This window comes from Falco rusticolus, chromosome 13 (assembly GCF_015220075.1).
Source record: "Falco rusticolus isolate bFalRus1 chromosome 13, bFalRus1.pri, whole genome shotgun sequence".
Lineage (NCBI taxonomy): Eukaryota > Metazoa > Chordata > Aves > Falconiformes > Falconidae > Falco > Falco rusticolus.
The window spans coordinates 24,206,996-24,228,981 of record NC_051199.1 but is presented as its reverse complement, the minus strand read 5'-3'; the positions used below and the strand labels follow the sequence as shown (position 1 = coordinate 24,228,981).

General features: G+C 43.3%; 1 protein-coding gene across 1 annotated transcript in view; it reads left to right on the top strand.

Moving 5' to 3' along the window:
• Positions 1-21,986, top strand: part of FNDC3B (fibronectin type III domain containing 3B) — a 209,627-nt gene that overhangs the window by 118,743 nt on the left and 68,898 nt on the right. Inside the window, 2 exon segments of the mRNA XM_037406717.1 lie at positions 14,809-14,867; positions 21,157-21,314. Of these exon segments, the coding sequence (XP_037262614.1) occupies positions 14,809-14,867; positions 21,157-21,314 (217 nt within the window).

The window sequence follows — 21,986 nt, the reverse complement described above, 5'->3', positions numbered from 1 at the left end:
GCCATGTGGGATACGCACTGCAAGCTGCTTGTGTCTGATGCAGAATGGGTGACGATATATAAAAAAACAGAGCTGCTGCTTTCTTGATATAACCCTATCCTGTTCTTTCTCTCTTTTGTCTAGAACAGTTAAATATATTCAGGAAAAGTAGGGTTTTTTTCTGGTTTTGGTTTTGTTGGGGTTTTTTGTGTGGTTTTTTTTTTAATTGTATCAGGTTTTCTGTAATCCAGAGCCTGTGAATTAAAGGGGAATTGAGGGAACTATGATTCAGTGCAGACAGGAACCAGGCGAAGTTCTTCTACTTACTCATTCTAGATGCTGTCAGTTCTTTCCTATTTTGGTTCTGAATCTGTTTTGTAATCTTACTGGCCATATATGTGTTTGTACCTGTATATCCTATAGATTTAAAAGACTAGTTGCATCACTTTCGGTCTGCGCAGGCAGAGGGGCTGAGAAATACTGTGCTAATATGTGTAACTTCTGTGTTCTTTTTGCCAGGAGCTGATGATTTGGTAGGTGCTAACAAAAGACCTTTGTTATACCAATATAGAAGTATTCTGCAGACAAAATTTGTCCTAAATGGTTCTTCTGCTCAAATACAAAATGTCCCTACGTAAGTGCAGCTTCCCTGGTTTCCTTAAATGTATTTGCTCCTGTAAAATAAGGAGATTTAGCAGGGCTGGCTCCTGAAGACAACCCATCAAAACTGACACAGTAATTACATTAGGAACATGGAAAAAACCACTCTGAATTCTAAAATACATCTGTTAGGCTTTGTCAGTTTCAGTATTATACCAAGTAATGAAATGTGAAACATAATATTTAGTGGAAACAGAGACTTGTTGAATCTTGTAAGCATAGATCAGCATCACATATGAAATCTGAATGGTATTACTGTTCCTGCTGCATTTTTTTAATAGTTTTAGCAAATAATATTACTTGGCTAAATTGTTTAGACTTAAATCTAATTAGAAATATAGATTGTGTATTGTGCACATGCTGTTTTTCTTTAAGTTTTAATAAGTGAGAGGAAATAGATGCATTAATTAGGGCACTAGTCTGAACTTGAGAAACCACAGTTAATTTGTGACGCCAGGGAATTTCCAGTGTGATATTCTCGTGCCTCGACCTCATCTCTCACATCATGACCGAGCTTGTGGTTTTGTTTATTTCTATTGGAAATATGCCTGCTTCTTAAACATTCCTTGTCTTTTGTGTTTCCCTAAAATAATAGGGTGTGAAAATTGCTCGTCCCGGCGAAAATAAAAATGGTTATGAGTTGCAGAAATTGCTGATGTTACCATGCTGAGAGTATACCTTTGTGTACCAGGGTCAACTCCATTAGCTGGGCCACACAGATTCTTTACCAAAGAATATTTCACCTAATAGTCACATGAAGTAACCACTTCAGTGGGGCTCTATATAGATTGATGGATATATTAGGAACATATTGATGTCATGCAGGGTTCAGGCAAAATAGATACCCAGTTCATGTCAGTTGTATGCATGCAAGAATTGATCCAGATTAGGCTTAATTTGTGACTTGTCTTCAGTGAGAATTGCTAAAATGTTTATCCAGTATCAGAGAGAAAGACGCTGCGTTGAGGGAGAGAAACAAGTCTGCTTATCTGCTGTCTTGAAACTTGACTTGCATCATAGGGCTTGATGGAGAAAGGTGAAAACTATCACAAGGAGACCAGTGGTACCGAAAAGCAAGTCCATGCCCAGCGCCAACATACTCGCTCCCTCGGCCGTCGCTTTGCCCAGCTCCAAACCCAGCAGCCTTTCGCTTGGAGCTGCCTGTGGATAGCTCCTTCTCGTGCATCTCGACCAACTCTTTCCCAGAAGTCTGCTGTGTGCAAAATAATTCCCAGGAATTTACAAGCCTGCAAAATCTTGTCTGCATGTGAAACGTCATGAGCATGGTGGTATTCTCCTGATGTACCCATGCTGCAGGAACAAACCCAAAGTTTCTGGGAAGCCCGAGTGCCGTGGCGGTCCTACCTTCTTTGCTTCATTCTGTGCTTCCTTACAGAGTCCTAGCAAGCTGGGGGGGCTGGGGCAGGGAGGGAGCAGATATTCGCCGCTCTATTTTTATGCACTTATCTTGAAAGACTAAAGAACCAGCTTCATAACTTAGGCACCAGAGGAGATAAGACATTGTTTTCATTAACTAAATGGGAGCGTTGCCTCTTAGTTCAATTGCACAGTATTCTCCCATCTTCCATGAGAGCTACTTTTAAAGGTGAATGTAAATGTGTCAAACTTGGTTTCATGCAGACTTTTTATGACTAGAAACGTAGCTGTGGACACGTGGTCCAGCGTGGTTATAAGCTGCTCTGAGAAGTGGTCGCTTGGGCATCTCCGGCTGTGAGGCACAGATGGGGCAGAATGGGTGACCACAATTCTAGTGACATTTTTCAGTCTCATCACAGAAGCTCAGACAGAGTAAACCTCAGCCGAAGCTCCTTAATCTAAGTGTGCTACGCTGCCAGAAACACAGCTCGGAGTCCACCTAGGAAACCGTAGGGCATAACTGGTGAAGGCTGGGGAAATCTGGATCCAGGGCTCTCGTTTGACCTTAGTGGTGACTTAAAAACCCTTTTGATGGTGGTTGGAGTTTTTCCCCAAGGCTGTTCTTCCAAATCCTGATCAACCCCTGTAAGACTCATATTCTTCTCATCTGCTTTCATCCCTCCCTTGTCTCACTTGGCCAGCAGGATCTCCTCGGGGGGTGGGGGTGGGGGAGCTGGATAAGCTGTTTGCCCTGTGATTTATCAGGAAGTCAGTGTCGAATGACGTAAGGCACAACCTCTTCCCCCAGAGGATCTTCATATTGTCTCAAGAATTTGCAGCTTCTGCTGCAACTGACAGTCAAATCCAGAAGACTGAAATCTGAGTCTTTTTCCTAGGAGTTTTATGTAATGTATAATGCCAAATCAACAGTAAAAACCATACGTTCTCATCCTGCTTTAAATGCTCAGTGGTTAAATCCCCGTGCTGGGGAGAAGTTAGGCAAAGGTCTCAGAGCTTCAGGGTGAGATAAACAGTGTATTCTCACCAGTTCAGAGGAGATAACGTGGACCAGTGACAAAGGAAGGGAACCATGCTTCCCGTATTTGGCCATAGCTGGGACACGGAGCCAAACGGGAGAGGGTGTTTGTAGGGAAGAGGTAGAACATTTCCTCCCTCTAGAGTATAAAAAATAAAACACCTTTAAGTCTAATCATTCAATGGTCAACCCCTATTTGTATACCCAGATGTTAGGAACGATGGCTGTCTGTATATTCATCTGGATTTGCAAAGGCGGTGAAATTAAATTTCTCGTCCTGCTGAAGTTAACGGGAGTTGTTTGCCTCACTCTCAGGCTGTGCTTCAAAACCCATCAGTTAGTTTTCCTTTTCTGAGGAAGGGTGGAATTTGATTTCAAAAGTTTTTGTGACCTTCGGTGTATTTTCTTTTGGAGACAGGTGGGACGGCATCTTATTTTTAGAAATGCGGGGCAAGGCTTTGAGTATTCAATTGACAGAAGCCATAGCACTGCTCCTGAATGAAGCAGCCGTTTCAGTTTTCTCCAAGGTTTATGATAAAAGACTTTGTCCTGGAGCTTGGGTTTGGTTTTTTGTTTATTTTTTTTCTTCCGTAAGGAGCTGTGCTTAAAAGCAGCTGCTTTGATTTACTGTGATTCATGTGACTTTTGCCTGAATTTCATCTCGGCAATGAAATCCAGATCGAGCTGAAATTCCTGTAGCTTTGTTGATGCCTTCCCAGCGAGCTGTAATCAGGTGGATATTTCTGTGAAATATTTTAAATATTTGGAAAGATTCTCAGTGGTGAAACTGGTTGTGCAAATATCAGAGGTTGTATTTTGCCCTCATCCCATACAGGACTGCTAATTGCACGGGCAGTTCTTCCAGCTGACTAGCAGTTGGTTAGTGCAGACATTACAGACCAGGCTTTTTTAAACGTTCTTGAGTGCGCTCTTCACACGACAGGCATGGGAGGGCATCAGTAACATCACGTCAGCCTTTTTTTTTATTATTGCATTGTAGAAATTTAGCACCCGATCTTTATCAAATGTTCTGTTTAATATAATTCTAGCTCACATAGTCATAGTTCATCATTCAGCCTTGGCTGCAAAACAGTTTAGGCTGGGATTAGTCGCATAAGTTGATTGTCATCTGTCATGGGGAAGAAGACTGGTTTCTATTCAGCTGTCAATCTGTAGGTGTTTGGGTTGATGTAGAGAGGGGAGTGGGAGTTCTTTGTTTTCCCCATCTCTGAGCTGTAGTGCAGAGGGGAAAGAGGAAAAAAAAGTTAATAGATTTCCTGGATTACTGCGATCTCCACCACCACTCGTTGCAGTCTGAATTATCTCATAGTTTTCGTCTGGAAAAAGATGGCAATAATTTACATTGGTAACAGAAAAGAGAGGCTGGGGTTCATTCAGAAAGTACCGTGACTCTGCAGCCATTCCCTAGGTTGACATTGAAAAATCCCAATGGAGGCTCCATGAAAAATCTTTGTATTTCAAGTGTTATCATTTGGAATGATTTCTTTCTCTTAAAAACAGACTTTTCCTGTGGAATCTAACCTCTCTTAGAAACATGCTGATAGTCTAAGTAGTATGTGGAAATAACATTTCTGCTTTAATGTAAATGTTAAGACAATACCGAGAACAGTGAAAAGAGAAGGCATTTTCTACTTTTATCCTGTTTTAGATAAAGTTTTCCCTGCTTAATTTCTTGTGAAGAGTGAATAGCTTGCTCTGACTCTGTCCTTGAGACAGAAATAGCAGTCAGCGCTAAATCTGAGCATCCCGAAGCACTTCTCCTTACCCACTGTGAAATCGAAAGATGACGTTTCTCCGTTTGTTTCTTCTTTGACTCAAGCAAGGCTGAGGAGTTGTGACTGAGGGCAAAATTCGGCTTCTGGTTATTTTCTTAAAAGTTTTGTAAACTGATGGGCAGCGTTATGCCTTTGCATTGGGTAGGTGCTCTGCTGCCTTCGTATTGTTGTAGCAAACTCAGTGGCTTTACAAGGTTCATTGCCAAGGAGGTTGTTAATTTTGGCTGCGGAACTCCGTTTAATCCCGACCAAGTTTGGGGCTCCTATGGCGTCTGTTTTGGCTGCGCTGCCTGATTGTTTTTCTGTGCAAATATGCAGTTTTGCAGGTTACGTCGCTAGCTTTGTGTTTGATCAGGAAAATGCTATTACTTGTGTAACGAGCAGATTAGGAAAGGTTTTTATCGGTCATTTTTCATATGGTCATATTTTTTGAAGGTCAAGAAAAAGCATGTTTTATGCTGGGTTCAATACCGATGCCGTTGTCCCCCTGCACTACAGGCAGTATTTCAGAGAAAAATATTTCCTGATTGGCATGGGGCAGCAGTCACAGAATGTAAAACTCCAGGCTGGTGACACTGGAGACTTGTCAAAGTCTGTGTTTGATAGGAATTGTGCTTTCCACCTCCATCCTTAGCGGGTGTGGGGGTCACCTCTGCTGCGGGAGGACCCGCTGTGGCTGTCTCAGCAGGGACACCAAGGAGTGACGGAGACCAGCTCGTGCTGCCTGCTGCTTCTCGGGCTGCTGCTGGGATGCAGTGGGGCTGTCGGTGACCCAGCTGGGAAGAGGAGACAGTAATTTTTGGTGCTGTCAGAGTTGTGCTTTTCATCAGTGTAAGGAGAAGAAGGAAGGGGTAAGACTCCTTCCGCTGGCTGTGCTTGTGGTGCTCAGGCTCTTGCTTTGCCTGGCAGCTGGGAGTTGGGTGCCATGATTGAAGGGAGCCTTCTCCTTCGAGGGGAAAACTTGCCTCTGTAAATGCCAGATAACGTCATTTCACAGCTGGCATTTTGAGTCACGCATCCCGGCTGTCGTAGAAGATTGTGAGAGGTCTGAAGAACTTCATTGTCTCTAGGAAAAGACAAGCATTTGTTGGTGACGTTTGTAGAGAGAGTGAAACGCCAGATCTTTACCTGGCAAGTGGGAGTCAGGAGCTCCAGGGAAGAGCCTCTCAGTGTCAGATCAAAAAAAAAATTCTTATTGTTAGACATGGAAGGCCTTGATGGCAAATGCAGGTAGATCACTTACAAACTCCTGAAAAAGTAGGTGGAAAAATGTTTTGCAAAGATGTATCAGATTTAGGTAGCTCCCATAAATCCAACCAAATCAGAAACGACAGAAACAAGAAAGTCAAGAAAGAAGGGAGGTAATGTTTTTTAAAAAACAAAGAAATAAAAATAGCTTCACTTACATGTTAGTGGGTCTCTCAGCGGTCCTTAGGCATCTTCCTGTGCCTTAAGCAAGACTGATTAAAATTATTACTCAATTGGAAAGGATTGATTGTGTGTGGGTTTGGTTGGGTTTGGTTTGGTTTTTTACCATTTACTTCAGTCTTGTATCACACTTGAACTGCAGTGGGATACGGGGCTGTGGTATGTGTGGAAGGGGCAAAACTCAAGAAGTAAAACTTCTTTTTGAAGTGTTCTGTATGAAGCGACTGGTGGCGTTGAGCTGCTGCTCCTCCTGGCACAAATTCAGCGTGCAGCCCAGGGAGCAGTGCCGTCCATCCCTCCTGGGCCACCAAGGCGAACCTGCTGTATCTCTGTGACGAGAAGGGCAGCGCTTTAGATCAAGCTGTAGGGGCTCAAGATTGTAGCCACAAAGATTCAACCGTGTTGATAGCTGTCACACGTGTGGGGGTTTGCCAGAATGAGGAAGCATCGCCACGGTGTCTCTCTGCCTGCCTCGCACGCATGGATGCTGCCTGCCTGCTCAAACAGGAGTTTTGCCTATGCCAACACAACTTAGAAGAGCGCTTTGAAATTGCAGCCTGCAGCGTTGGAATTATGCTAATAAAAAGCAACAGAACTTAAATAGTTCTTCTTGGTTAGCTACTTCTGTGTGAGCTGGCTGTGCTGTTCTGAAAAGCGTGGTTGACAAAGGTGGCGGGGTGGCCCCTGCCTCCGGCAGCCTGCATAGGCAGCCCTGGGTTATCCACAAAGCTTGTGCTGTCGCTCAAACCCACGTAGCGTGCGGGCTGCTGTTAGATAATAGCAAAAGGGAAGCTGCTGAAAATTGGAAAAAGTTATTTTGACACAGAAGATAAGCTAAAGCAAGTCAAAAGTACCAAAGAGAGCGCTCCAAGAAGAGGTCCTGTGTGTAAGCAGTTTGTTGTTCCAGCAGACTCAGCTTGGGCTTTCTCTGTTTCTGCAGGTTGGGTCATTGTTTAATTTGGTGTTCCTTCAAAGCCAGCCAGCTGCAGCCATACGCTGTGCGCTGCCTCTGTTATCTTCTTGGTGAGATGTACAAAGCGCTTTCTTAAGATGTAAAATATATGTGATGGAGGAGGGGGGTTGCTGTATTTTACTAAGAAAGCCCTTTTCTGCCTTCTAATGGACCGACTGCTTGTTCACAGTAGGAATTCACTCAGATCTTTAGCCAATAAAGTAGGAGTTGTTATTGCTGTCTTCCAGCAGTAGCAGCAAAGAAGCAGAGAAAAACAAACCCAACATGTCACTTACACTCCGTTTGTCCCTTGCATCCAGTTTCCCTCGTAGGCTCCTACTGAGCTTATTTTCCTTGCTCCATCCCAACAAAAAATAAACATAGAAAGAATATTGGGGGACAGGGAGGACTGAATACACTTACATTTATTTTTAAAACACTTTTTAGCAGAAGTGACTTCGTTACTTAAATCTGAGTGCTTCCACATCGGCTTGATGAGACAACATCTGATGCTTTTCCAGGCGATAGCAGGTATCTTTTGTTAAAGAAGGATGGCTTGAAGCAGGGAGACAAACCATATGATATGAGCTTGCACTCCAGGTATTTTGGAGTATCCTGCCCCATTGCCAGGAGGATACTGAAGCAGTCAAGGTAAAACTGGCAGGTTAATGGATATGGGCGATGGCCAGGACATCTCTGAAACAAGCCATTAACTTCATGCCTAAATTACAAGGCTGTTGAGGCAAACGCTTCAGTTATCCTTTGCTTTATGTCCCAGTGAGTCAGGATGGCTAGAGATATTTATTTTTTTCCTTATTTGACATCTGAAAATGTACGTTTCTGGGGTTTATGCACAGTTTTTGTTCTGTTTGCCTTCAGCTATTTAGGGGAGTGGCTTTTTTTTTTTTTTTTCTCCACAAATGATTTGGTCTTTAAGGTCAAATACTGAAAGATAAGCTTATAGACATCAAATAAGGCATTTTAGCAGGAGAGTTAAGATGGCAACAGTGGCAAGGCTCTCAGAAATGGAAAACATGTGAGATGCTCATGCACAGCCATTTTTTAGGAATTAAAATGTGTTTCAAATATTGGATCTTTTCTTGAAGTTGGGTAATGTCAATCTCTCTACCTGGAACATGGGAGCTGCAGTTGTGTTTTATCACTTGTGGGTTTATTAGCTTTCATGTAATTAACAGAAATTTGTAATATTTAATAGTTAGATATCTCATTCCAGATATTTGTAGGCTTAATTAATCTTCCTTGGTGTATTACATATTAGCATGGTGTGACTGACTGTTTCAAATGTAAATATTCCTTTCACAAGTGTTTTATTCTAAAGACCTCCCCATTTTACCCACTGTGGAAGTGGTGCTGAGAAGAGTTGCGTAAAGCACTGTGTGTTCAGTGTGATGCTGGATTTGCTCTTCTCAGTGTCACATCTGTTAGCCAGCACATAGCCCTGCGGTTTGTCCGTGACCCTGCCCAGCATCGCCTTCCTGACAAACTGGAAAGATGCATCAAACTGGATTAGGCAGGAATCTGTCCTAGGTCTAATTTTATTCAATATTTTCATTAAGGAGTTGAAGGATGGAATAAGGATTGATGCTTATTAAATTATAGTCCATATCAGGCTCTGACAGCGTGGAGAGTGCTTGGTGGGTTAGGGGGAAGGGAAAGAGGGCAAGACAGGAGGAGAGCTCAAATGGCCTTGAATGAAAAAATTCAGTCAAGACAAGAGCAAAGTAACTTTCAGCCACTCCTCCTCAAATCTGTTCTTATTTTTAATTTGGTTGGTTGGGGTTTTTTTTACTGTGTAGTAGTTCTGGGGGGCATAGTAGACTACAAAACCCAAGAGTCAAGTTACTCTATAGAACGCCGAGAAGAAGAAACCTCAAAGCAAGCTCTGTAAGTGGGCACGTTGCTCCTTGGTGGGGGGAGAGTGGTGGCCAGGGCTGCCACCGCATCTTCGGAAGGATGGAGACCAATTTAAAAAACATTCCAGAGGACAGCAGTAAGTGGGGTCTGTGCTCTGGTAAATTCAGGGGTGGAACGAATGAGCGTGCTTTGTTTAAAGAGGAAAAACCGCCTTCCAGTGTGTGAAAGGTTGCAACAAAGAGATCGGTGATGAATTCGCCTGCGGTGGGTGTGCAGGAAAGAAGTAATAACTTTAAGGTGGAGCAGGGAAAGCCGAGGAGATGGTCTTCCCGGTGGGAAGAGCTGGGTGCTATGGTAGGTTGCCTAGCCGAGGAAGTTTTGAGATTGCCACAGTCATGGGGCGGGAGGTTATTTATTTAATTTTTAGTTATTTTTCACACAACAGGTAGGCAGGCATCTCTGAGGGATGCTTTAGGTGTAGATGATCGTCTTTCAGTGTAGGAGGATGGACTCAATGACTGTGGCACGTTCCCTCCGGTCCTGCTCTCTGTGACACAGCTGCAGCGTGGCATCTGCAGTTTTAGGTTTGTTCTCGTACAAGGAGTTTTTTCATGCACATTTTTACAATTCTCTGAAATGAAAAAAGTCTGTCTGTGTTCTTCTTTTTGTCTGAAGCTTTGACACTGCAGGCAGTTCACAAAGGACCTGGGCTGTGTTTTGAAGAGTTCGTTTTCTGGCGGGTTGTAGGTTGTGCTGTACGTGACTGATAAAAGATCTTTCCTAGCATTAAAGCCGGTCACAGCCCCAATAAATCTGGAACAAATTCTGAGAAAGCATGTCATGTTATGACTGGCATATCTGTAAGCATGGAGTTCTGCTTGAGAATTAGACTAAAAGTTTGCAAAGTGCTAGTGCTGATGTCATTCCTTTGGAATGGAAAGGCTGTTGAAACAGTAAATACTTTCTGTGGCCAGAAGCTAAGTCTTGAGCTAGACCTTTTCCTCTCTGTGAAGGAAAGAATGCAGAACAAACCTAAAATGTGTATTTGCAATGGGAAAATCTTAATTAGTTTAGAGCTTTTAGCTATTTCAAACCATTTACATACACAGCTGCTGTTCATGCAAACATGAAAACTGTTGATGGAAACTTCAAACTTACCTTGAAATGACAACTATTTTTTTTCCTGTTTTTTAAAGCTCTGCTTGGTGTTCAAAAGTATGGTTGGAAAGATCTGAAAATTCTATTTGTACTGTACGTGCAGACAGGAACATAGACACAGGCTAACAGAAGCATATAATAAAAGGCTTTAGTTTAGCAAGACTTGACACTGAAACCTTGTTAGCACCAAACAGCTGTTGGGAAAGTATTTAAATTTTAGGGCTATTTACTCTTGGTTGTATCTGTGGAGTTCTGGTTATGACCCAAAACTCTGGAAAAAGAGAGATGACCAAAATACGGCCTTAATGTGGTCCAGGTCTTACAGCTGGCTTCCCTGCGACAGAAGGGTTGCCTGAAACATTGGATCCACATAACTCACAGCCTGGGAATTAGAACCTAACACCGTAGCTTGGGACAGCTCTAATATCTCTAGACACTGGGATCTACAGGATAACTCGGGTTTTTGTACTGTCCCTCGGAGGACCCCGTTGAGCATTCACAAGGAATTCATCCCCACCCCCAGCTTCCTCCTAGGAGGAAGAGTTTTGCCATGACAGATGTGGGGAGCAGATGTGGAGAGGAAAAGTTAAAACGGGACAATGACCTGAAGTGTTAGTTGGGGTCTTCCTTGACGTGACTGAACTTCTGTTCCCGACGGCAGAGGAGGAAAGCAGCGTGTGTCCGCTGCCTGCCTCTGCGAGCCCCCGTGCTAAGGTCGGGGCGCTGGCGTACCGAGCTTTTCTGTGTTCGTGTCGGATAACAGTGCTCAGCTGAGAGAGAGAGGGGAAGAGAGAGAGGGGAAGGGGCAAAGACTGCAAAGCAAATCAGCTGGCTGTTACTCAAGGCCAGCCCGTGCTAGGTGGGTGAATCGTGCTCAGCCACCCACCACCTTTCCCAAGCAGTTGTAGGTAATTTTTCTGGATTTTAATCTCCTGTTTTATGTTAAGGCTTCCCTTTCCCTTCCTCCTGTTTTTTCTCACCTTTCCACCGCTGCATCTGTGATGTCTGGGAGACGTTCGTGCTCCTCGTCCCTAAATGCTCCAGTGAGCTGATCTTGTAGAACAGTCCTCAGCAGCTGACAAGTGACAGCAACAGTGAGCTGGGGGAGAAGGCACTTCACCAATTCTCTATTATCAGCGTAGACCAAATAAAATTTTTTTCTTTTCATCTGTAACTTTCTATTTTGGAAGGATTTCTTCTCTTTGTTGGTTTGGGAGAAAGATGTTGAGCTTGATATTTAATGTGTTACGAGAGAGGTTGGGAGGTAAGACCAACTTCCCTACGGAGGGGTTCAGGACAGGTCTCGTTCTCCTTAGCTTACTCTAGCTCAGGGCACAGTGAATAATTACATTTATTACTGAAAGATCATCAACCATCCATAGAAGCCTGAGAATTTTTTATTGCTCTAGAAATGGGAAGCTAAGTATTTGAAATACTATAAGAAGGTGACAATTCTGTGAGAGAACTTTTTCTCTCCCAAAAAGGTTGGCTTCAGTTTCATTAACAGGTTTTTCCACGGGACAGTTTTGCGCTGTTTTTTTTCTGGCTTTCAGGCAGGGGTTGGACGTGACGACCTTTCCTGAGGTCCCCTTCCAACCCCGATTACTCTCTGGTGTGCTTATAGCCATCACTCATGCATATTTATTGCTTTCGGTCTTTAGTTTTACAGTTGCTCTATTTTCACAGGGCATTTACCCGTTATTCACGGGGGTGGTTTTTAGTTTGAGTTCCGTGCGGGGCTCAAAGGCACACGCTGTCCTTCCCATGCGGTACGGTGATTTCAAAGCTTCTGATGAAAGGGCACTTCTTACTGTAGACTTCTCTGTCTTTGCTGTGTCCTTGTAAAATGATTCATGGCATTAGCAAATGGGCAGCAGGGGTACGTGGGCTCTGTGTGCGCGGCGGCTGGGAAGGGCTTGCGGTGTGCAGGTTATCACTTGCACCTGCCCGGTCTCACGTGTGAGTGCAGGGGGGGGTTAGCATGGCGGGACATCTGACATGGTTGGTCAGCATATGTGCATCATCTGATACATCCTGTTCTTTAGAAAACATGATGCAGAACCCATTCATATATGTATTGTTCATCGGCTTTAAATTAAACTCTTCATTTTTTTTGCGCTCACACTGTCACCTTAGGTCTGTGTGTGTCCCATTCCCCCTCTTCCTCACCCCAAGACCTTTGAGGAAGGCTTTCCTTCTTCCACCTCCAGCTTATCTGTGTAAACACTTGGTGACACAAATGACATAGTCCGCATAAATGTCCAGGTGTCCCTAATAACTGAAGGCTTCAGTGAATCTGGTACTCTGAGCCTTCTCCTTGTGAACAAGCTACATATTTGGGGAGCCAATATAAAGGGTTTCCTTGGTAGCACTCTTCATTGAGAAGTCTGATTGAATCATCATAATCATTATCATTATTACTACTACCACTGCTATTATTTATTTGCTGGGTAAACCCAACTCCTTTTGGTCTTAAGTCAGTTCCTGTGTTTGGAGCAGTTACAGCCTTCAGCCCTGACCTGCAAGGGTCAGAGGACATGGTTACTGTGTAAAGCGATTGGTTTTCACAGGAGAGGGAAGTGAGATTTCTTCAGGCTTCAGAGTTTATTTTCCTCTGCTGCTTAGTGTGACAGAGATAGCATCCTTGTTAGAAAGCAGAGAGGGGGAAGAAAATTCAGTCCACATGTTTGGGATTTAAGGTTGAGAGTGATTCACGCTTAGCTTCTGGGGGTTGTAATTAGGGGTGACATAATAACCATAAACTTTCAATAAAATAGTAGCAGCATTTTTGTTGCAATCTGTAGCTGCAGAAGCTGCTTCTGATTAGCATCCCTTCAAGATAAACCTACAGGACCTCCGCCGTTTCCAGATCCAGGCTTTTGTGGTGCAGTCCTACTCCTGTCCTGATGCTGAGGGGAACCCTAAATTCTGAAACACCCCAAACTGATGACATTTTCACTTGGATCAGCATCTCAACTTTCTCCTTAGCTGCTTTAGTCCATCTGTGTAGTTTTCAAGTCAGTATTATCTTATGCTGGCTAAATCCTGCTGGTTTATAATACACTCTAAGGGTTATCTAGTATGGAAAAAAACAATAATGCTATCCTGCTCTTCTCCTGAATTATTACTACTCCTTTCTTTTCCGAGTGGCTGAGGTTAAAAGGAGTCCAGGAATGCATGGAGCAGGAGATCTGTCATTCCCACTCCACACCAAGGTGCATTCTTTTAGGGAGAGATGGGCATTTACACTGGAGTTCTGCCACCAGCTTTCAGCCAATTCTCCTTTTTGGCAGCTGAGCACATGGAATTTTTAAAAAGATGATCTACTTCTTTAAAGCAGGTCACAGACAAAAATAAAGGCACATTCTTGGGCTACAAGAAGTAGGTCAGGCTTTGGGGGAATCATTTGCAAAAGCTGTTGATCTGATCTTACCAATTTTTTTATTAATATTTTATGCTTCCTATGTCAAATTTTTATGCCTTTTGTGAAGAGGTCCAGGTCATTTTGCTTTAGGTGCAATGTATTTTGCTTTGGTGAGCAAACTTTTTACGTTAACATTAAAAAATAAAAAAAAATTTAAAAAAACAGGAAAAAAAATGTTCCTAGTTTTCCATTAGAGAATACTGTAGTGGAAAGTGAGGCCTCTCTGTGCTGCGGTCCAAAAGGAATAAAGCTGCTCTGTGTCACCTCATCACTCTAAGCTGATGTTTTAACTTAAGACTTTATGGGGGGATGGAGGAAAGGCTGATTCCGCTGCTCAGATGATTGCTTCTGTAACACCTTCTGCGCTTAATTAACCCATCTAATTTAGGGGAAGTGTTTCACACCCTGCCCGGTGATAACGCTGTGTAGCCCCTGCGCTTGGGGCGGGAGGATGGGTTACTGCTAGCAGGCACCTCAGTCAGCCTGGCATGACTTCTAACCACCACCTTTCAACTACGTATATTACAACTAAGGTAATGAGGAGCTTGGAGCATTACAGGGTAACGGTTTCAGGGCCGGTAGCTGTAGGGTGGGTGCCAGGGCTCAGGCAGGCACCCTGCGCAGCTCGTCTGGGCTCTGCCCGCGCGGGGCAGGGATGCTCGTCCTCGCCAGTAGCCCAGCACTCTGGTGAGCAGGTGGGGTAGCCCAGCTGTGCAGTTGATGGAGTAAGGATGTCTTTGCTTAAACAAACTAGGATTAGGTTCAGCAGTAATTGAGCTGTAGAAACCCCTGGGCTTCTTCCATGGCTGAGCTCAGGCAACAGGATGTTTTTTCGCTCTGTGAAGCAAATCCCAGTTAATAACATTGTTTGTGGAGGACACCTCCACAACTAATCCCACTTTTCTGAATATCTGCAATTACTGGAAGTTTCATTCCCTCCTCTTTCATATTTTTTTTAATATTAATCCATGTAACTGCATACTTGAAATTCACAAGAGCAAAACAGCCGATGCTCCTGTGCAGGTAATGTGTGTCTCTCTCCTATTTACAAATCCCTGAAGAATGACTGACATAGCTCACATTTTTATTTAATTTTGGTCATTTATTTTGCTCTGTTTTACAGAATTTGATTCAGAAACAAAAAGAGTTCAAGACATTCTTTCTGGAATGGAGAAACCACAGGTATGTGATCCCAAATTACCACACACGCACAAAATAGCAACTGTGATAAGTGGATTGTGTCCCAACATAGTGGTGATTTCACAGGGGAGCACCTCTGCATTTTTTTCTGTGGTAGACTGTTGCAGCTTTATGTGTCTTAACTGATTTTGCTGGGATATAAATTTGAAGCATCTTTTCTGCTCGTGGGTATTGGTGAGCTCTGCCCACTGCAGGAATCTCACCAGTCACCTGTTTCCAGGGGCCATGTCCCAGTATTCACGCTGTGGTGGGGAAGGCAGTGCACTGGGGTGACTTACAGAGCTTCTATCCCCTTTCCCCCGAGTTTAATTTTAATTGTCATGAGCAAGTTATGTCTGTAATCATGATTAAATTAAGCTAATCGTATTATTCAATGGCAATTTCTGTATTCTACATTAGTCTGAGCTGTAAAAGCATGTGAATTAATCGTAATGGAATTGAATCACCATGTAAATAACCATAATGCTGGGTGTGACCACAGCCCGGTAAGTTTATTAATAAATCTGGTTGTAAGCCCTTTGAATGTGATGGGTGTTTTTTAGTTTGGTGTGTCAAGTGAAAACCAGGAGAGGATTGTGGATCTAAATGAATGGTCCAAACATGCAGTGGAAGAAGCAGCCGCGAGGCAGAGGGAGACAGCTGTGCTGTGGGGGTTTATCTCCTGTGCTCTCAGGGCTCAGGCCTTTCTCTGTGTGGAGAAAGCTAGTAAACAAATAAGCAAATAAAATAACCGTTGGAGAGCTGATCTAAAGGCTGGCTTCAACAAGTAGCCGGCAGAGGCTGGTATAAAGAAATTCTGCAGTGGGAGCGTGAAGGGGTGGGTATTCCTTGGCTGCAGAAGCGGCAGCGCTCCGGGGGCTGCAGGCGTGAGCGCAGGCTGAGCTTTATTTTTAGGTTCTGTTCTTTTGGCTGCTTTTGTTTTGAACAAATACAAAAGGTTTTTCACCTTGAATTGCTCAGTCGGTAGGTGGATCCTAGTGTCGTGGCACCTACAAAGCAGGTTCAAAGGCAGCCAGAGCCTAAACCAGACCCTCAGGGATAAGTATCGGGGGGCTACAGCCCGGGTTTCTGTTTGCAAGAAGGAAAGTTGCTTTGTTTCATGTAGAAACAAGTGGCCATACGAAGCTGAAGACTTCAGAGAAGAGTTTCTGGGAGATCAGAAGGGAAAGACGGTGCAGTTAGCACAAAATTAGGCTAGTTTATTGTACAGAGTCAGTCTTGTACCGAGAACTACCTGAATGTTGCTCATCTGGTAAAATGCCACAGCTAGATGTCTTCTACAAAGATCTGGAGAGCTGTCATAAAAAACTTGTGATTTCACAGAGGTAAGGAGAGGAGCTATTTGAGCAGTTTGAAGGATTTTGTACAGTGAGATTTATGGTAACCAGAGCATTTAAAGCAGAGGGAAGCAAAAAATAAAAAATAGACAAAAAAATATTTTTCTTGAATCATAGCAAATATAGGATTTTTTTTCTTTTTTTTGAAAGGGAAAGATCTAAAAGATGATGAATGCTAGTTTGATAATACTGACCTTTAGTGAGAAGATGCTGAGGGTTATCTATTACTCACAAATGTCGAAGTTAGAAAGAGAATAGTTAAACTCATAGGAATCTCTACAAACCATTAATTGCTATGAATGATTGGTTGTGTGTATAGTCAGTATTGTATCTAAGAGAAATATATCATATTATGCATAGTCAGCTGGGCCGTATTTCTTGGCAAGCCTTATGTATTATATGAATGAAAAATCGAACAATATCTAAAAAAAACAACTGCGTGAGAGAGAAATGGCACAAAAGTAAAGGGCACAGAGTAGTCAGTCAATGACACGTGGAGTGATGCTATGTCTGCAGCACATGCCTTTGGTGTGCCCAAGCGAGCAGCGCTCGCCAGCAGCGGTGGGGAAGCCATCTGAAGGGATTAGCTGTCTGAGCAGCTGTGGTGTTGCTTGGAGGCATCTTTAATCTGGCTTGTCTGGGTACCTCTGCGTGACAAAGTCTCTCTCACCTTTCTGAGCACAAAATATACACACTTCAAAAATTACTAATTAATAAGAGGTCTGTTTTCAATAATAGATGTTGTTACATGTTTAAGATGTGCAAACTATATTTAATTGTGGTTTTATCCTTTTAATGGCAAAAATTTTAAAAGAAGCCTTCTGGGTTTTTTCCCCCCCTCCATGTCTTTATTTAAACTGAAATGTATTTTTAATTCACATTACAGCAGAGTAAGCATTCCCTAAAGCAGATATCTTGGTGAGGGAAGGGAAATTTGATTCTGGGTTTCCAAAGCATCGCTGCATCCGACGGCATGGCTGCGGGGCGGCTCGGGGGGGCATCCCCTCCCGCGGGTCTGCTGGGTCGGAGCTCAGGCATTAGTCTGACTTTCCGAAAGGCAGCCTGCTCCTGCTGACTGGCTCTGCAGCAAAACTCATACTTAATCATCAGGATTTTTGCCTAAAATTGCAGGATTAGAGCCATAGTTTAAAAGCAAAATCTCAACCTGGTAATAACCGTGAATTCGTTTGACCCCCAAGTCTTTCAAACATTGCCCTCGAGGGAGTAAATGAATGTTGCGTGCAGTGTAGTTCTCACACATACAATAAAACCCCGAACCACACGATGCCTGTGAATGCTAACCCGGAATTTGAAAGATAATGAAAGTTGTACAGAAACATTGTTCATTACCTGAAAGACGGGAAGGACCGATATTCATCAGTCTTGTAACCTTATTAAAGTAGTGCAGGAGCTGGGATTCTTTCCCAGGGGCTTTTATAAAATAATTATTTACACCACTGAGTTTTGATAGCATAGAAAGCAGGCATTTACTGTGTAAACTGAGAAGTTTTCAGAAACTAATTAACTGTGCTTTTCATCAGACATTGTGGGGAAAATCTTTTGTTAGGTCTGGGCTAAAAGGCCAAGCCGGTCCCGTTCAAAGCAAGCCCAGCAGTTCTGGGGCCGGGTGGGACAGGCTGGGGTAACTGGGAAGCAGCACGCAGGTTTACCTGCCCAGCCTGTGACGAGGTGCTCTGGCTGCTTATCGTGCTGTGGTCGGGTGGAATTAGTGCACCGTTGGTGGACAACGAACCGGTTTTTACGTCCTGCTGAGTATTTACATCCGCAAGTTCGGCAGCGGCATTAAGCCCTGTGCCGTGCTGCTCCTCGTGGCCTGGGAAGGGCTGCACCCCGTCCGTTCAGCTGCTCGAGGTCACTTGAAAGGTGCTTGTTTTCCCAGGTGTAAGCAAGAAAAGTTGGAGTTAAAGCTACTGAGCTGGTTTGCAAGTGCCTGCTTGTTATTCTCAGCGTATCGTATCCCTGTCTAATTAACTTAGCCCTTCTCATGGCAAAGCTGGTGCTTCCTGCTCCAGGTAGGAGTGCCTTGGTAAAGTTAAGAGTGGCTTTGACCACTAGATCAGATCTTGAAGAGATACACCTTTGGCTGGTACATGTGATAGGATATCAAGCCTGTTAGTGAGCAGCAGATAGTTCTACCTCTAGCCATACAAATAAATCTGTTCCCGGCACTGGTGCTGACACGCACAGTACTCTCTCTCTACCCGGGCAGTGTATAGATTTGCCTTTTCTGACTTCATCGTGCAGACGGTGACCCCTCACTTGCTTTACTGCGCTTGCTGTGTGTACTCAGTGCAGCTTAGAATTGTATTTAACGATTTCTGGTGTTTATTTTTAAACCTCCACCAGCAGTTGCTGTGTGCATAGCAGCACTGAGGCAGGCCAGCCGCCACTCAGCGCTCCATCAGGAAGAAGTTAATGGTGTGACTGGAGCAGCTTAGCAACTGGGTTTGGACTTTTATCCATGGCATGGAAGCGTCTGCGTGCGGACTTCAGAATAATAGCCTAAGAGTTTCTGGCGGTTAGTCCGTAAGATGCTCTCTCTTATTTTAAGAAATGATAAAAGACCTAACTTCTTACAGATTACTAAAGTTCATGAAAGGCCAGAGTTTTTGCCATACGCAGAATATATACGTGTGTCCTTGTGAGTAGTCATAGAGAAAAACATTTCAATAGAACATTGGCAGGATATTGTGCCTCCAGCTCCAAGTCTGTCTGAATTTATGAAAAACAATTATGCAAGCGTATTTCCATAATAAAAGGAACTGTGTGTTGATGGGCTGAGCTGCTATAGTAGTCATGTATGTTAAAAAAAAAAAAAAGAATCTATGTGAATCTTACTATCCAGTTTTCTGATCAAAATATTATTTGAAATGCGGCCTTCTAGCTCTAAATAGCTTTCTCACAATTTCCTTCACATATGTGTGTGTGCACCTCTCAAAAATTTAACTTATCTGTCTTAATTGAATCATTCAAGATTCTGATAAGCTATCTAATGCGGTATCAGTGTCTGCTGGTCCAGGTTTTTGAACCAAACATGGATTTCATAGCATCAGAAAAATACGACTAGAGCAAGAAATCATGTGAAGATTCATACAAGAATTTGCATGTTTGTCTTTTTTATGAAAAAAACCTTTATGCTGCTTAAAACTTCTTGCCTTACAACTTGTTTTTCATGTTAGGTTGAACAGAGGTTTTCTTTTTGGCAAGGCTTAAGTGTGCAGCTATAAATTAAAATCTTTAACTTTTGAGAGCATGATGTTTTAAGTTAAGATGAGACGTTTTGCGGTGTCACCTACTTGTCAGTCTGTTAAATACAGATTTATGACTTGCTCAGAAAGAATCTGCTTGATATATGGGTGTCACGTCCAACAGTTGCAGTACTCTTCAGCTGGAAGCAATGTGTTTTCACAGGAGAAGTTAAATATTCTCCATTATCTAAAGATAACCCGAAGCCGGGTTTGTAAACAAGCAGTCCCTGAAAGGTGATTGCTAGTATGTCATTACCAAGTCATTTATGGGTGAGGTGTTTCAGTTGTTTCCAGGAGAGCGTAGGAAATGTGTACCTAAGCACCTGCATTATTCATCTTACAGCTTCTGAAATACCGTTGTGCTCTGTGTGTTGGAAAAATATCTCCTAAAATGATAGAACCAGTGAAATTTGATGCATAGGAGAAATGAATAAAGAACATAGAACCTCTTGCTTTGATTCATCTTCATGGAGGCTAGCTAAAAAATTACTCTTTACGTTTTCACTACAATTAAGAAAGAGCAATGTAGTTGTTTTCATTACGAAAAGGGGAGAATTTGTGGCAGAGACGTTGAGGCTACGGAGGCTTTGAGGCTTCCCTGGGCTTTTGTCAGAAGTGCATAAAAACGTTGTGCTGTCTTTCCAAGATAGCCAGTGCAACTATTGTTTTCTATTTCTTTTTCTTTTGAGACAGTGGCAGGGGGTGGGGAGGTGTGTGTGTGTATCTTTTTTTCTTCTTTCCTGGCATGATAACAGAAGGCCGTTCTCTGGGAAGCTGCTGTTCGGTACGTGCAGCTGATGAACGATGCCTCCGGCGCTGTGCCAGCGGGCTCTCCTGGTGAGAAAGGCGATGCTAGCTCTGCAAGCTCCATCAGTCTAGAGTTATGTGGACCTGCGTTTCCAGAAGGATACAGCCGCGCTGGTGGGGTGATATGTTGTTTTGGTGTGCAGGGGGTTGAGGTATTTTTTCCATGCTCTAATAAAAGAGAATCCTCACCCGTCTGCCACTGAGGCATTGCACCCGGGAGTGACCACAGATCGTATGCGCAGTCTTTCTCTTAGGGCACGAAGTGATTGATTTGCAATGTAATTTTTAATTGACAAGCTGGACTTCTATTATGAGATTTCCCTTATACTGTCGAGTCTGTAACTTCGTAGATTGAATTGGGGTTTGGGTTTTTTTTACTTTTTTGCAGCTGAATTATTGCAGTTTCAAATTGCAAGAAGGAACAGGATGACTGAAAAAGCCATCAAGAGTTTTATTACAGAATCTTCCTGACAAAAGCTTTTAGAAAAATAATTGCATACAAAACAATCTGTAGGGTCAAGTCTTCGTTCCACGTAGTTCCGGTTCCCTTCTGGTAATGGCCACGGCAGCAGGTACCCCCAGAATGGTGCGAGACATCCTTTGCTGGATGCTCAGATGATGACGAGCCAGTTTGCTGCAGGGGGACATCTCTCTGTATTTCTTGTCTGTTAGAGGTTGGTTTATGCCATGAATCTGGTTTTGTGTTCCTGATGACCATTTCTGACCTTTTAATTTTCACCTCTAACTCTGGAACTTCCTTTGTACAAGAAATCGATTGTGAAGATGCAAGCAAAAAGCAAATACTTAAGAGAATAGTGCTTTTCTTACAAGTCAGAGTAACTGCTGTTTCTTTTACAGGTTACAAATATTCAAGCAAGAACAGTTTTACTTTCCTGGTCACCTCCCACTGGCCTTCTAAATGCAGATAGACACAACAACAGTTTGCCTTACACCTGTACCTATGAGGTTGCCTTATCGGATAAAGGGAGGGATGGAAAATACAAGATAATTTACAGGTAACAGCATCATTTTTACACGCATGTTTTCATTAGGAATACATTCCCTGGGCTTTTCAGGGTATATTTTGGCATGCCCATCAGCTGCAGAAAGAAGGCACCTTTGAAGACCCTGTAGTTGTTCCCCCACTGTCCTGTCAGCCTGCCTTGCTGGAGGAGCTTGCAGGGAGCTGGTTGAGAGCGTGTCAGAAGGTCCCTAATTGCCCTCCCATCCCACCTCCCCGGCACGTGATGCCATCTCTCCCATTGCCAATGGAAAGGTTACTTCTTCTCTTACGCTAAACGTCAAAGCTTCTCATGTACACCATGCAGGCAGGACAGCTGCCTTCCTAATGGCCTAACTTTGTGTGGGCTTGCACAATTAAGAACTAAAAAGCTTGTTGTTTTGAGCTAACGAGCAATGGTTTGAGGGCTTTACTGCTTTGTAATGTCTTAAGTGAGCAGAGGAGGGAGTACACCAATGAGTAGGCTATAGGAGCTCCCCAGAAAAACCCGAATGCTTGGCGCTCAGCAATCTTCATGAAAAATTCTGAGGGATTTCTCCCTCTCCTTCCAGTGATCCTCTGAGCTCATTCTGTGATCAAGTACATATGGTGTTATGCTTTTTTTTTCCCCCCCAATAATGATGTCTAGGAAAGAAAATTTTGAGATGTGACCTTGGCTGTTGTGAAA